Genomic DNA, 16,752 nt, shown 5'->3' on the forward strand with positions numbered 1-16,752 from the left:
CAATAAAAAAAACAAAAGGCACATTATATCACATATGCATGTCTCATTTATTATCCCCCAGTTTAAGAACCATGTTCTCTGTGCTCGTCCAAGCAAGTCCTTGGTCTACTTTCATCAAGTACACATATCCAGGTAAAAGCTGAGAAGATCTAAGCTGTGCACTGGACTTTGTGCTTTCAGGGAGGTGTTGATGTTGCAATGGCCCGCTTGGGGAAGGAAGGGAAGGGTCACTCCATACAGTAAGAGTACATGAGTGTATATTTGTATTACGTTGGAACTTGAAAGGTATAGGATCCTAACAATGTTAGCACACTCACACTTTATGCCAGTGGTCCTCAGCACCAGAGCCCTGCTGGTTTTCATTCTGGCCATCAAGTCAGGGTTACACCTGCGGATGCCAGAAGACTTAAAAAGCAATCATCTAGGGACTGAGGAGCAGGATTACCAGTGAGGACCAACATTGAAAACTGCTGCTCTATACCACCACAACACTAAACTGAGACAAGCTTATACAGTAAGTGCTGTTTAAATGCTACCCCCCCCCCCTTGTCTACTATACATTCATTATATATTTCCATAATATATTCCAGTAGTCAAAGGAAACCATACTCCTAACAAATTGATTTTTGTCATTTCTTTTAACATTGTGTGATTGTGTTACTCTGGGTGATTATTAAGTAACATTTTCAGTGCCAGTTCCCGATAAGTGACGCATTGGCATTACACATCAGGGCAAATGAAATGACCCTAAGGCAAAAAACATGACATACAAAACAGGCTGTGTAAATAAAGCAGAGCTTGTTCACAAGGCAAAGCTTCTCCCACCACAAAATGTCTTCATTCCCAAACTGAGTGCTGATCTCTATGTTAGACGTCCTCCATGCACAGTGCAAATGCCTGTCCATGCTGAATATAACAGTGTCTAGAATTGACCAGTTCATGCAAGGAGGGTATCCTACATCAATCAATCCACACCTTGTTACTCAGTCGTCTTCAAATGGGCCAGATGTTTTTTTAAAAAAAAGTCATCTGCATGTCATTCATGCTCACCAACTCTGCCTTGAAGGAAGTGTCAGTTACCAAAACAGATTCCCTCTGACTTACAGTTATAATTCCAGTTTCAAATAATAAAGCAAGCAAAGTCACAGCTGCAACCATGATATCTCAAGGTCCACTTAGAAGTCGTCAGTGAAAGTAAAAAGGGAAAAACAGCTTTAGGAAGCAGTGAAGATTGTTTCAGGTAGACAAAACGTATCATGGAAAGAGAGGCATATAACTGCAGGGGGAAAAAAGAAGCTGGAAGTTGATTATTGCAAACACAACACCATTTTTTATAACTTTACCCCTCAAGAAAGATCTGTGAATGTGTTCTGTATGCAGACAGAAACTGCCCTGAGTGGAAGGCACTGTATACTGAAGCAAGGTCATGTTGTTTTTATCACATTATCCAGGTCCATACACGTAACATTGACCCAACCAGGTCAGAACACATGAGGTCTGCTGTCAACTATGCCAAGACAGGAAGGTGATCGCTCGCTCTCTGTTCCCAAGGTTACAATTCACACACTACAGGGGTATCAGCCTTCCATTAGGACTTTAATAGAGAACAAGTCAGTGAGAAGTGAGCTTTAAGTAGTTATATGATCACGGTCAGTAGTATTAAAGACAACCAGCACTGTAAAGAAGAAGTAGCAGCCAGGTTTTTATGTGAAGAAGAACAGACAGATGCAGTATTTTTTTTAGTGGTAGCTCTCTGTGTTGCAGCAGCAGAAAGGGAACCTTAAGCATCTGGTTAGTAAAGCTACAGTACATTGTGTTTGCCCTGTGAACCCCATACAACGCACATAAGCTGAGCTCAGTTCGGCTCAGGGTGGTCAAAGAGGACTACTCAAGTGGCACAACATGAAAGCATTGGTATAGCACGATAATAAAGAAATCTTAAATTTTGTTAAGTGCAGCAAAGCGCATACAATTTCAGTGTTATCCAAGAGGAACAATCAAATTAGATTTACTGTTAATCAGACAAAATATATATATATATTTATGTATATATAAAGCACCCATTATAGAAGTGGCAGAGTAAATTTTGTTCGAAATCTACCATTCAAATAGGAAACTAACTTAATTAATTTAAGACTGTGGAACATGGAAAATAAAACGTCCAAAATAAATGTGCGTGTTAAAGAAATTCTACTTACATATAAATCTCTTTCTTCAAATTAAAAAATAAAGTTACCATTTGCCGATTTCATTTTAAAAATTGTTTGAAGGCCGCAGGATATTTTCCCCATTACTTTTCTTAGATGGTTTGTTTAAAAGAAGGCCGAAAAAAAAAAAAGTGCAAGAGGTAATGCAGGTGTGGGTGCTCAGAGTTGGTGATGCAAATGTGAAAAGAAAAGGAAAGCGTTGAGAAGGGCCTATCTCCTAGGGAGCCAGCTTGCCAACCAGTTGGCATAAATTTTGTTGTGATGTTCACTTCCGACCCTGAAACCAGACACATCCACACTAAAGTACACAGACCGACCCCATTCCAAAAAGAAAGAAAATGAAAAGGGACGACTTTTTTCCCCCCAGTGAGACACACCTGTTAAGCCTGCAAAGCCTAGCAATGTTTCCCCTTAAAATGGAGATCAGTCTAAGACAGGAAGAAATACTCACAGCGGGACACCACCTGTGCATGCCTTTCACTTTCAGGACTGGCACTTCTTTTGTCTATATTTGTCTATCTTTGATTGCTTGAGATGCCCAAATCTCAAGGTGCGTCACTTATTCGTGTCCCATACACACCCTGAGTGTTTCTATGTGGTCTGTGAGCCACGAGCATCCCCATCAGGACTAAGGGCAGCCGGTCGGCCTTGCGCTAAAACGCTGGCAGAGACCATTGGCAGATGAGCGGCTTCGCTCACTAAGTTCTCATATTCGCTACTGTCCTCGTCTTCGTCTTCCTCGTCATCGTCGTCGTCTTCATCATCTTCCTGACCTGCAGCTTGTCTGTCTAACGAGTCAGAGCTTGATCCGTCACCATTGCCAAGGTACGGGGTGCTGGGAGTGGTGACAGGGTTAGAGCCTGCGCCCAGGCCGAGCCCGAGGCCCAGGCCCATCCCCAGTGGGCTAGGGGTAGGGTGTCCCGGAGAGCCCACAGCTTGGGGCCGGGGCAGTAGAGCAGCACTAGTAGGTGGGGAAGAAGAGGAGAGCAGAGAGTCATCCTGGGACAAGAGGTCAGCATACGATGGGGGGTTGGGTGAGGTACTGGGCCGCTCCGGGGCAGAGGGTGTGTGGAAAGTTATCCTGGACAGAGGGGACGCCTCAGAAGGTTCTGTGTTCTCCTCCGGCGTGGAATGGGAGTCGGCATTTTGGGCCTCACGGAGCACTGTGGAACAGAGAGGAAGATGTAACTGGTAGAAAGGAATACATTAAATCAGAGTAAATCAAGTTTGACTGGTTGACTGATCAAATATTTAAAAAAAAAAAAGGCCTGAGGGAAAATGGATTACTTCAGAAGAACTGAAATGCTGTGCAACCTTGGATTAATATTCTCTGTTTTGCTGTTTGCTATTGATCTTAAGCCAGGTGACGTTTCAAAATTCAAACCAGCACTAGGGATGGAACGGTTCAAGTAATAAATCCAAATGGTTCGGTTTGCTAATCATTGTGGGGGATGGGTGGGGAGCCTCGCGTCGACTCAGTAAAACTTCTCAACTGGCACGCATGAAGTGTGGAGTGCAGCTTTCAGTTATTGTTGGAAATGGCAGGTGGACAAAATAGAGTAGCCTACAGTTTTGGGCTGCTGTATGGGAGCATTACGCAGAGCAACTCATTCTCTCTGCAGCACTTAAACAGTCTCCCCATGCAGACTCAGATAGGGCAAAATCGATAACTAAAGCATTGGGAAGGGGGAGAGTTGTTTATAGCGAAAGACATGCAGTGCTATGCAGTCGTGGAGGGTGTGGAATTTCAGCATATGAGTAGTAATGTGGCTATATTTATATAAAAATAACAAAGCAGCATTTCTTTCTAGCAGATATTAGAAAACATATTCTTTTAATTAAGATTTGACAATGAATAAGTGTTTATGTTCCTTATGTCAGTAGCCAGAATTTTGTTTAGGCAAACAATTAACTTTTTTTTGTCAAATAAGAATTGTACCGAAACGAACACTGTGACCCTAAAACCATGATATGAATCAATCAATTTAATGACATAATTCCAGTTTATAGAATCCAAAACAGGTACGTACTCCTCTCTTCTTCTGCCGTCTTGCGTTTCCTGAGAGCAATTTGTTGTTTAAGTTTGTTCACATCCTCTTGATTTTTTTCCTTCACACGTTCGCTTTGTTCTACCTCCCCACACACAGCCTAAAAACAAAATAAAAAAGGTCAAAAACTCATACAAAAAAGAAAAGAAAAACAAAGGCGAAAACTTTCTTTTAGTCAGTTACTCACCTGCACTTTATCTTGTAGTGCACTGTAGACTTGGAATATTGTTCGGATATCCTTCATCACACCATCTTTGTCAAAGAATTCCGCCCTGGGAAGATATTTACCAACAGATATATCCATTATATCATTCAAGACATCATCACACCAACAAACCCAGTTTGTTCACCAATATCTAACATTACAAACGCGTTAGAGCAGTGAAGGCTGTGGTGGTTACATTGCATCTTCTTTATCAAAGCTAAATCAAACATATTCCACTGGCTGTCACACACAAATATGAGCTGAATGGACTGACTGAAAATAGAGTGATCTTATCAGAGCTGGATAGATAGGCCCAGCTAAACCCCCCTACAGTCTGGATGACACTGACACACAGTCTTCATCCCTGCTATGACAGTAACAGTGGGTCTAAGTTTAGACACAAAGATACAGAAATACAAACAGGAGCATGTGCAGCCTGTCGCATACCAGCTTTCCACTGCAGTCTGTCACACACAAATGTATGCTGACACCATTTACACACTGTGTCGAGTGTAAACTAGGACTAACACACACACACACACACACACACACACACACACACACACACACACACACACACACACACACACACACACACACACACACACACACACACACACACACGTTGGATTTGCAAGGAGACTCAAGTTAAATCCCTGCCAGCAGTGCACCCTGTTAAACAGAAAAGGGGGCAGAAAAGCAACTCCCACTGATAAGATGAGGCAACCAACATGGAGGCAGGAGGGAGCTGCACATGTTATGCCCTCAAGGTGAAGCTGTAGTATAGTCAGATAAAAACAGGTGGCTGCTGCACATCAGAGGAGACACGTGGATGTCTAAACCCGCTCCGAGCCAAATATTGGAGTAAAATGGGTATAGTGCAAAAAATAAAAAATAAAAATAGCTGGGAGTCCAAACCTTACCCATGCTCTTTGATGACCTGGGTGTAGTTGAGTGAGGTGTTGGGCACTGAGGAGACTTTGTATTCTTGCTGGCTTGTGTTGCCAAGGTTTGGGATTGTGAGGGTGATCCTCTGGTTGTACCTACTGAGTGTAGATGACCAGTTAGCACTGTTAAAATGTGACACACTTGTTTAGAAAAGGAATACTATACTCACATACTATAATACTAAGTGCAATTATTTTCATCACAAATGAACTTTTTTTTTTTGCTTTTAAAACTCCCTCTTATTAATATTTCTTTGCTTAATGAGATGGATTCTGGTGACTTGAGCTGAAATGAAAAAATAAAATTCTCCCCATAGTTACAATTTCAGCATTTGGTGACTTTATAGTGCTGATAATGTAAAATGTACACTTTCTTTAAAAAAAATTCCAATCACACATATATGCACTAACTCTGTCATGTTTAACTTTCTAAACATTAAACACAACATTTTGAACAGTAGGCGCCAACTCGACTTTCTCTCCTGATACTCAGGTTATCTTCCAATACAAACTACAAATGCTCTCTTTTTCCCAAATTTTAAATCTGTATAACTCACTGCATGGAATCATTTTTATGCAATATAACATGAGGCCAGGGACTGAATGAATGCAAATGATGGCATAAACACTGCATTTCTTAATGACATTGATGAAGAACCTGTATTTAATTGTGCATAAGTCATGTAGTGATCAGATCAGAGCATCCCTGTGCCAAAAAACTTAGATATATTTTTTCCCCACAAGATACTTTGAGTGTGTGTATTCAAGTTGGTCAACATGCAGTTATTACCTGCTGTTAGGTCTGAAGAGCACATACTCCAGTGCGTGCGTGGAGCTGTTGGCGGTGGAGATGAAGCTGAAAAGAAGGAAGACAAGGTCGGGCACACCAAGCAGCTGAGTCAGCTGTTTGTGGATGATCTGTTCCCTGAACGACATCTGCTGTTGCGTGTTCCTCCGGAACCGGTACCAACCAATGACGTTCTACATGACCGAACACACAAAATTTTAAAAATCTGTTTAATAAAGTCACATTCATCTAACCCCATTTCAGACGAAGCAACAAGTACACAGGCGACTTATTGAAATACTTGATGACAAAAGGTAACATAATTAAATTTAATACAATGGATACATTTGGTTGTAAAACGTAATATTTGAAGCCAAAACTATTGAAATCTGGACTTGGAAAGTAATTTCCACAAAGCTAATCTCAAGGCTAAATTTATATTTTAAGATACACCAGTCAATCATATGTTTAGTTTGCAACCCACCACACAAAACTTAAGTTTAAAGATAAGATAGAACTTTGTTATAGAACAGCAGTTGTGGTACAAAGTTGGAAAGAATGCAAATACAAACAAATATAAAGATTATCAATAAGGTGCAAACCAAATGTACACAATGTCAGCAATGGAAACAGTTAACTATTCATAATAAACTGGTTAATGGTAAGGTGCTAATACAAACTGTATACACAATGCCCAAGTAGAGAAATTAACAAGTTAATGATGAAAGGTTAATGATCACAAAAAGAAAGCAGGTTAACAGTAAGGTTCAGATCCAAAAATATAAACTATGCCAATAAACACACACTAAAAATATATAGTAAAATAGAAAAAGTATATAATTCATGTCTGATTTCTTAGGGTTCATTTTAGTGTATACCCGGTTTACAGGTAACAAGAGGGCATCACTGACATTTTACAGGACATCAGCCACAATGTATTTTGAAATGACAATAAAGAGAAATTCACTCACTTTCCGCCTATCTTTAAGAATGCTGTTGAGCGTTTCTTCATTGATTTTGCCTGCGTAGTCATAAAAGCTGATGAGAGCGGGGAGGAAAAAAAACAAGTAAGTTCAACCTGATTCATCATGTTTTTCTCTTCCTCTGCCTTGGCCTACTTCTATTACCCAATTTTGTCAGATGGGGCCATCTACTGTCCAATGTCAAATAAATTCAGCATGTTCTAAAATGGATGAAAGGCAACTGGTGTATCCATTTCAATTGTCAATATATTAACAGTAACCTAAAACTACGATACCACAAGCTACTCTGTACAAAAGGCACTTTTTATTGATGGAAAAAAACAATAACAAAGGCTCTAAATAACAAGGCAGCAACAGCTCTTGTAAAGTGCAACTTTAACCTACTTTACCTGATCATACATATGTTATAACAAAGGTTGGTCAGGTTTCCTGAATGAAACAATCATGGCCAAAATTGATGGCTGACCATTTTTGTGTCCCTACTGCAGTGCCTGCTCTACAGTTGTACACATCGTAAAATTTTGGCTCAGACCATGTGCATTGATAATTGATGGTAAATGAATATGAAAGTTCATATCTTACCTAAACAACTGTGCACAAGGATCATGGTTATGGATTTCTGTTGGAAACAAATAGTGACAGATATTTCAATTATGTATCATTATATATGCAAATCTTTAAAGGCATAATCCCACTGTAATCTACAAGCAAAATTCACAACACAGGACTGCAACCTGCCGTCAATCATCATGTAGTTTATATTGGGTCTTTAACAGTAAACCTGAACTTGCAAAACAGTAAGGCTTCTGATTATGTTACATTGGCTTTTAGTTTCAGTTGTCCTAGTTTACAACACAAAACCACGTACCAACCACTTGTTCCAACCACATTAAGAGGTCATTAGCATAAACCTGCACTCTCCTGTGACAGAGTAAACTGAAGCAGAGGGATAAGTGCTCAGCATAAAGCTGCTTATTGGCATCATTTCTGTCCCAGTTACATTTCACATTGCATCAAAGCGAACTACTAGGTAGGACTGAAGGGGCAGAGCAGAAAATCAAGACGCAGTAAAACCATGCAACCCACACAACTGAAAAATGTATAATCCATTGTTAGTAATATCTTAAATATATTGCCACATTTTGGCAGATTACAATTTAAACCGATTCCTGTGGTTCCCTGGCCTGCAGTTATGCTGAGTGAGGACTCTGAACTAATTTTAACTCAAAATGTCAAAGCAAGTTAATCCAAAAGAGTAATTGTGTTTTGTATTCCCCTTTCTCTAAAATGCTCCCTGTTGTCATCAGGCTGCTTGACTGATCTTAAAAAGGTGCGCTTTGTAGCAACTGTATTTAGTCTGTCATAATGCTGTTCATTTAACGAGACATCTTCAGCAACGTTAACAGTTACTATACAGTCTATAAAACAGATATTAAGGGCCCTGCACACCTACACAAGTGTTTTAACTTGAGGCTGATTAGGCTGAACTTCTCATCGGGGTTATGGTTGGGCAACTCTATACAGGGAACAACATGACGCCCAAATATGCACTTAAAGAAGGATAAGAGCTGTGCCTAAAATCAGAAACAAAATGAACAGAGGATTGAGGGAGGTGTCAGCAACCTCTGTCTGTACACGCCTACGCAGTCTTTGGCTCTTAACAGGCAAAATAAGTGAAAACCCCTGTGTGGGTGGACCATGAGAGTACAGGTGCTCAGAACCTGTATAACATGTTGTTGTAATAAGCTGTGTCTTTTTAGAAAAGGCGCAAAATAACTAGACAGGGCCATTTTCTAGCAAACTTTTTGAGTTATCATAGTAGAAAAAGAACAGATGTTATTAATAATATTAACAATGGCTCTGTTACATTGAAGTGTCCCAGTAAGCCATGACAGTGTAACAGAGCCAGCATGTAAAGCACCAAAAATACCAATGCCACTGAAACAAGTAAGTGGAATTCAGCCATCATCCATTTTATTACTTACACCTGTTTTCCTATGTTAAAATGTCTACCAGGAAAAGGGTCTATGAAATTGTGATCATGTGACTTTCTTAACTGTCTCCTAAGTCTTCTGTCACAGGATGGCATTGATCAGTTGCTGCTTCTTGCTTAAGATGCCACAAAGGTTTTCATTGTGTCTGTTTTCAGGGCTTACCTACTACTTGGAGCAATTCTGCACTGCTGATCTGTGTGTCACTGATGCTGACAGTCTCTTCTTGCCTTACCTCTCCTAATAGGAAGCCCTCCTGTGCAAATACAATTTGACAAAAACTGTGGTTAGGGCACTTATGTAGACCTGAGACAATTAATCAATTAGTTGATCGACAGAAAATTCATCAACAAAATTGTTTCTAATCAATCAGTAAGTTGTTTCAAGAAATGCTTTAAATTGATATACATTTAAAAATCCTCTTTAAAAAAGGCATGTGATGGATATTTTCCACTTTTTAGGAGATTTTATAGACTAAACAAATTATCAATTTATAAAGAAAATAACTGGTTCACAGATTTATAGAAGCATTTACTGCAGTACTCCTACAGTAATGCAATTTGTGCTGTGATACAGAAAGATTAGCCAGGTGGAAAACCTTGGTAAATGTTTTGAACATGAATATGAATACATAACATTATATTATGTTCCTTCATGTAACATAATATACCTAATTAACTTTCTGTTGTGGGACTAAATGAAACTAACATCACTGAGAAGTGACAGCAGCTGGTAAACAGCAGTGTCGCCTTTCTCTTTCTGCTTATGTCAGGAATGCAGGCAAACTTGTAAGTAGCGAGTATCCATAAACCCAGGCCGACTTTGGAAGTCTTGACAGGAGGAAACAGGCATGTAAACAGCGCTGCCGTTAGCTTAGTAAACGTCTGTGGGAAAGGTTTTCTTTCCAGTGCGCACACAGCATCCACCCTCGATTGTGTTTCTACAACAGTAATGTCAAAGTCCACAACAGAAAAATGTTTTTAAGCTCGTCAGTCATTTCGTTAGACGGTTTAGACATTAACAGCTACCTGCAACCAACATTAGCTAGGTGGCTAACAAGCTAATGTAGCGATGCGGAAACGATAAAAACAAGAAGGGCTGTTGTTACCTAACTCGGGAAGTTTACTGTGTTAGCTTATTCTTTTTTGATGACACACGACACTTCTGTCAGATAACTGGTCGAGGTGACTGTAGATGTTAGCAGCACCGACATACGGAAGTCACTTGACTTAGTAGCTTAGCTAACATGCTAAGTAGCCAACTACTGAGTATTTCCTGGAACTCAAACTTTCCTAACAGCGTTTCCCATATTGATCTAGAAGGTGTTCATGGGTATGGCTCTCTGTAGCTAATGTTACAGCTACATATTTAACACGTGTGCAATTGTAGCACAGGCGATCATCTCAAAATTACTAGTCATGTGTCTGTAGTTACAGTCTGACTAAACCATACTTGCCGGTAAATAGACGGAACCAATACTAGCTAGCCAGCAACAGGATGATGACACTGGAAAACAACACAAACTAATGGCGTTGATGAACAAGCAGCCACATCGCCGAGCTACGCACACCTAAGCAACCATTGCATAATAGTTTGTCAACGCAATGTTGAATACTTACATGATCTGAGTTGCTGTTGGCGCTGTGATAACACACAGAACTAAAAGTATAACCTGAAATGGATGCCGCCATGATGGAAACATCCCTATCAATCCCGATGCCCCCTGCGGTTGCAAGCACGCTCCTCAAACGCAACGTCTTGTGGGAACTGTAGGCGGAGACTTGACAGCATGGAAGTCGCTACAGAAAACCCACATGGCTGTGAAAATACCTCGGACGCAGAGGAAGAAAGAGACTCGGATAACGATGTTGGACCTTCAAAACTTGGAACTAAAGAATAGTGAGTGTTGTGCTCCGTTAGCTCCGTTAGCTCCGTTGCTAACGTTAACCTATGTTGCTTGGTTACGCTCTTCAAAGCTACAAGAGACAACAACAACAACAACAAAGCTAACTGACACACCGGTTACCCTTTCAAAATATGTTTTAGGATGTACTTTTTCTCTATCTCTAGGAGCCACCAATTGTTTAGACATTTTATACATCTTGTGGTAAAACATTTTTAACTTAAGTGCTCAACTTAAAGAATTGACACGTCGTAGGTTGTGAGATAACGTTAGATATGTTGTATTGTTGTTGTATATGTATTGTAAGCAATTAGCTATACAAACTTAACTTATCAGGCTGCTTGTTCATTTTTATGTTTAGTTTTTGCTAACTAATTGTCATCCCTTTCTGCAGTTGGGAAGATGCATACCAAAAAGAGCTTGAGACGTTCAAAGAGATTGGGGATGTCGGTGAGATATGGTAATCATATATTATTATTATTGAGTATTGACATGCTTGCTATTGCCATAGCTGAACCAACATTTCCACTGGTTATAACAGTGGCCCTGGGCAGGATTATTTTAATGCCAAAATGCAATGATTCCTAACAAGATATTTGTTGAATGCTGTATTTTTTTATTTCTGACCTGGCCTGTCTGATTAATAAAGTATCTCTGTTTCCATCTTTTTGTAAGGTTTGGTGAGGAGAGCATGAGCCGTGTGCTGCGATGGATGGACAAAGCTAAGATCCCAGAAAATGCTGCCATTCTTGACATTGGCACAGGAAATGGAGCCTTTTTAGTTGAACTGGTGTGAACAGAGTAAAAATATATTCTTTTATTTCACAGGCACTTTATTTGAGTTTGAGAGTCACATCTCCCAAATTCCACCTCCCATTGTATTTGAATGATGGCAGCAATCCCAAGACCTCGACAAACACTATCAGCAAAATACTAAATACTGCTAAGGGTTAAGTCTAAAACATGTTTGTGATTTTAGGTGATCTGAACCTTTAATCTATAGTTTGTAAATGACAGCTATGTTTACTGTGATGACCTTGTTAACAAACTACTTTTCCCAGACATTTCTATAACAGTTGATAAGCTTTGTTTTTCTTCTGCTTCTGTGTATTTGTGTCAAGGCCAAACATGGATACACAAATCTGACTGGTATAGATTATTCTCCAGCATCTGTAAAATTGGCCAGAAATGTTCTGCAGGCAGAGGACTTGATGGATGTCACTGTAAAGGTGAGTTCAGTTACGCCTGTCATTTAAACTATAGTGTACAGTTAACTAATGCCAGTATCACACACATTTAGCAGCCGCAGGCTACATTCTGTTCATGTTTACTGGGATAAGAAGTGACCTGCAGTTGGGAAATGTAAGTACTTTATTATTAATCCCCTTCACTCCTCCAATCCTCCTAAATCTCAATGATAAAATATAGCTTTAGGCGCACCGTAAGGCAGGCTGGGCAGGTTAGAGGAAGCATTACCATGTGGGAGAGTTGGATAGGAAGAAAACCCTAAAAGTGATGGAAGTCTGCCCACCATTCAGATTAAACCACCTCAAACTCCAATGAACTGGCAGGCTTTAACACATCTAACATGTATATGCAAGAAAAACAAGGTCTTTCTAATGCTGACTGGTCTATAAGGGATGTGATGAGTGAGTTTTCCTCTCCTGTGTGCATAAATACAGATGCATATATGTTATATGGATCACACACCTATGATGGTGTGTGCTTTGCTTGGGCAGAAAGCCTTCCACTGAAGTCAATATTGACCTTTGCTGGACTTGACTGGGGGACTGTGTGTGTGTGTGTGTGTGTGTGTGTGTGTGTGTGTGTGGAGAGAGAGAGAGAGAGAGAGAGAAAAATGGTATGTTGGCATCTTGTGAATTTCTTCAATATTGCAGAATTCCAAAATAATAAACTGTCAACTGTGCTCATTATTTGTGTGCATGTGCATGCTTGAATGGAGTCTGGGGGAGTGAGAGGAGTTTCAGCTCCAGATAAAAAAAAAAAAAGCTTCTTCTTACCTCAAAGGTCATTCTTTGTTTCAAATCTATGTCAAGCCCTGGCTCCATGTGCATTATTCACTGTCTACTGTTGCTTTGACACGTCACCTTGATACATTCCTTCAACATCTTCCCAGTTTTCCATTTTGCAGGCTCCCACTCAAATTGAACTCATTTAAGTTGCAACAATGTATAGACATCTCTGTCTCCAGTGAATCAGTGTTAATGTATTTTGTGACCCAGGGTCTGTGAGTATGTGGCTCTTGAACTCTCCCCAGAGACCTGGTGTTCTGCCCTCTGTCCAGATAAAGGGCTCCTTTCACTGGTGGTATGGTGAGGCTAGGAACCTCAGCAGAATTAACTGCTGTCATGGCAGCAGTTGAATTTAGTTTTAAAGTTTACCAATGAGGTATAACACATTTCATCTTGGTTGATGCTGAAAGATTTCTACTGCAGTTCACTGTGTAGTTTACCCTACGTCTAAATAGTCAGACTAAACATTAGGAGCCATGTTGTATATTCACTGTAGAGTTGGTCAGACAAACATTTCTTTAATTCTTCACTTTTTCTCTATTTTAGGAGGTGGATTTCCTCAACTGTGAAGGGGAGCTAAAGGGTTTTGATGTCTGCATCGACAAAGGAACATTTGATGCAATAAGCTTAACCCCAGACAACGCCAAGGAGGGCAAAAAGCTCTATGTCCAAGCTGTGAAAGATGTTCTTAAAGACAAAGGATTCTTCGCTATCACTTCTTGTAACTGGACAAAAGAGCAGCTGCTAGACAGATTCAGTGAAGGTGAGGGAATGAGTCTCTAAAAACTTGCCAAATTAGACAGGTAATTCTCTGTAAACCCGTCCTTTGGACAAAATGGAAATTAGGATTATGTCATGTCATTCCTTCCCCGATTCTACCTTGCCAGCACTGAAGCACTTCTTAGTCTTTTGTTTTGTTTGTTTTTTACGGCTGCCTGCAGCGGTTTACTCATATTTTTAAAGTAGGTCACTACTAGTACTTTGGTCTTGGCCAAAATGAAAATTACATATATGCATTTCTTGTGTGCAGCTATATGATATATATATATGAAGAAATCCACATGAGTTTTGGAGTATCCGTATTGTATGAAAGAGCCAGACAGTTTGATAGGCAATGAGGTTTTGGTCAGAATCGGTTATGATGCAAATAAGGAGAAAATAGGGTCCCTGGTTTGGCAATGGCTACAGGTCCTACATTACTGGTTGGCTACTTAGTAATTGCTTACTAGATTAAAACCTAATACAAACAAAGGTTTATATTAACAAAGTGTTTGCTGTGGTGTCAATGACATGTAGACTTTTTAGATAAGTGTGTGCATTTGACTACATTACATATGTAACAATGAAGTCATTTCACCCAGTTGAACTCTGGTGGTTCTTTCTGTGGTTGATCAGCTTGATGATTTCCACATTTTACCAAGTGAATAAAGTGAACGGCTGCCAAGAGGAGAAAACAAACAATATATCACACGCTTTCTTGACATCTAGAAGCGCTATGGAGCTGTTTTTCTGTGAGTGGGGCCCCGTTTTGTTTATCTCGCACAATCACACAGGTGTGTACACATTGCTGCCAAATGTGTCACACTTCATTGACCAAGATGTGCTGCAATCCGACCACAAAGACATAAACATGGATGTAAACCATGCTTGATTTAAAATACTAGTGTTTTATAAGGAAGGAAATCCATTCATAACATGTATTAGGACTCAGCTACACACACACATTTGTTTTAGTTAGTAACACTAAATTTAAACGTAACGTTTGTTTACAAGAAAACTCCATGGCACCTTAAATGCATGTGCGCAGTGTTGTAATTGGGTTATAATGCTGGCAAAACATGTTGATCCTTTATATAAGCAACAGTGTGATTTACAGTTATGTTCTCTGGCATGTAACATCTTTATATTTGGGTGTTTAGTTGTCTGACCCCCAGTCAAAACACAGACACAGTTCCACGACTGCGACAGTTACCTGGCAGGTTGTTAAGCTGCAGGCAACAACAGCCTTGTAAAGTCAGAATTTCGGCAAGCTTCCAGTAGCTGTCACTCGTCTCAGTGTAGTCACTTTGGAGAGCCTGCAGGGGGCCAGAGGGCCTTGAGATCTCATCTGTCACACTGACAGCCTGTCTTTACTAGGCCCCAGGAAGCGCCACAGATGGTGGATGGATAGTTCTTGACTCCCAGTGCTTCTCCTAACCCCTCTGTAGCCATAGTCGGCAGAAAATGATTCTTGGCATCTGTGTTTAAGACAGCATGTTAATGTTTTAGGCAGTTTGCATAACGCACATTTCTTAACCTGGACATGTTCTCTGTGTTGCTTCACAGGATTTGAGTTTGTACAGGAGCTGCCTACACCCAATTTTCAATTTGGAGGCAAGACAGGCAACAGTGTGACAGCACTCATCTTCAAGCGAGTACATTGATTCACATCACCCCAGAGAATATTTGTATTTTTTTTGTACAAGACCTGATTATGTTTGTATTAATATTTTTAAGCTATGTGTAATAAAAGCAGATACTGTATACAGTGTAACTGTGTGGGACAGGTTCCTTGAAATAAATAAATAACTTCTGTTGTATTGTCTGTACATTCACCCACAGTGCTAAAGGCACATGTTCAATATATTTATATGAAATTGTTCTGTAATATTTGTAATGCGTTCATGCAGCCAAATAACTATTTATATTTCAGTTTCAAGGTTGTTTACATGCATAAAAAAATGTTTTATTCTGTATTACTTTTTAAAAAAGGGCCTCAAGACAAAATCCACAATCATTTATACTGAATAGTTTTTCCCCCCTATTCCATAAATCATCTTATAGCCCCTCAAATTACTTTGCAAGGACCCTGTTGAGGGCCCTGACCCACAGTTTGAAAACCGATGTCCTGTCTTACCAGGTAGTTAATTACATCCATCTCTCGTGTTGTGAAAAATAGTCCGTACCTAATTGGCTAAACTGGAAACCAGCAGAGCTTGGGGTCCCGAGGACCATGATTAAGACATAATAAATAAACAAGAGGCCATGGCATCTGTTGAGGAGAAGCCAATCTGCCATTTCCTTCCTCAATGGCATCATTAATAACTGCCAAACTCTGGATCCTAATTGCATGCTCAGGCCAGTGGTCCAATGGGAGCTGTCGACGTTGAGGCAGGCTGTTGAGTAAACACATGCAAGCTTTACAAGAATTACTGCCTGGAATTTTACAAGGCTCTGGATATCCTGCCTGGATGTGCATATTATGCCCACGTCTCACAGAGATTTTTCCCATGAAGTGAAACCTCCTCCGTTGAGCTCAATTGAATAAACTCTCCTTTAGCTTTGTCAACATTCACTCTCACTGTCTTTAAAACATCTACTAAGGCATCTCTTTTAGTATTTTTCATTGAGTCACAGTGTCATTAGATTTTAATAGGTTATATACTGAAACCCACTAATTTCCTTTGCACAGGTGCTGTTGCTAAGAAACAAGCTACACCGCAATCCTGTTTGCCTTAATAAAGTCCAGAGTTTTTGGTCAGTTTTGTGGCTCCTTCATTAAATAATCTTTCAGAAACTGTACTGTTAGAGAAGTTGCGTAGAACATTTATGAAAAGCTTACAAAGTCATTTAATTGTAATAATATAGTGATATGATGTAATGTCTGAG

At 39.9% G+C, this 16,752-nt stretch overlaps 2 protein-coding genes across 4 annotated transcripts; one reads left to right on the plus strand and one right to left on the minus strand.

Moving 5' to 3' along the window:
* Positions 1-23: 23 nt before the first annotated feature.
* On the minus strand, positions 24-10,912 carry abraxas2 (abraxas 2, BRISC complex subunit). Of its 3 annotated transcripts, none has more exons than XM_051378349.1 (9): positions 10,788-10,912; positions 9,334-9,424; positions 7,760-7,796; positions 7,166-7,232; positions 6,198-6,388; positions 5,384-5,503; positions 4,443-4,527; positions 4,238-4,355; positions 24-3,370 (listed from the first exon to the last, which is right to left on the minus strand). In XM_051378349.1, the coding sequence occupies exons 1-9, from the start codon at positions 10,857-10,859 to the stop codon at positions 2,799-2,801; spliced, it is 1,353 nt and encodes a 450-aa protein (XP_051234309.1). In that variant the 5' UTR covers positions 10,860-10,912; the 3' UTR covers positions 24-2,798. The 3 variants fall into 3 exon arrangements, with proteins under 3 accessions (XP_051234309.1, XP_051234299.1, XP_051234288.1); XM_051378339.1 differs by having other exon boundaries at positions 5,384-5,506; XM_051378328.1 differs by having other exon boundaries at positions 5,384-5,530.
* eef1akmt2 (EEF1A lysine methyltransferase 2) lies at positions 10,894-15,678 on the plus strand. The gene is made up of 6 exons (XM_051378401.1): positions 10,894-11,067; positions 11,466-11,531; positions 11,747-11,861; positions 12,193-12,300; positions 13,651-13,867; positions 15,430-15,678. Exons 1-6 carry the CDS (start codon positions 10,958-10,960, stop codon positions 15,525-15,527), a joined length of 714 nt encoding a protein of 237 aa, XP_051234361.1. The 5' UTR covers positions 10,894-10,957; the 3' UTR covers positions 15,528-15,678.
* The last annotated feature ends 1,074 nt before the right edge of the window (positions 15,679-16,752 follow it).

Source organism: Dicentrarchus labrax, unplaced genomic scaffold (genome assembly GCF_905237075.1).
Source record: "Dicentrarchus labrax unplaced genomic scaffold, dlabrax2021, whole genome shotgun sequence".
NCBI lineage: Eukaryota > Metazoa > Chordata > Actinopteri > Moronidae > Dicentrarchus > Dicentrarchus labrax.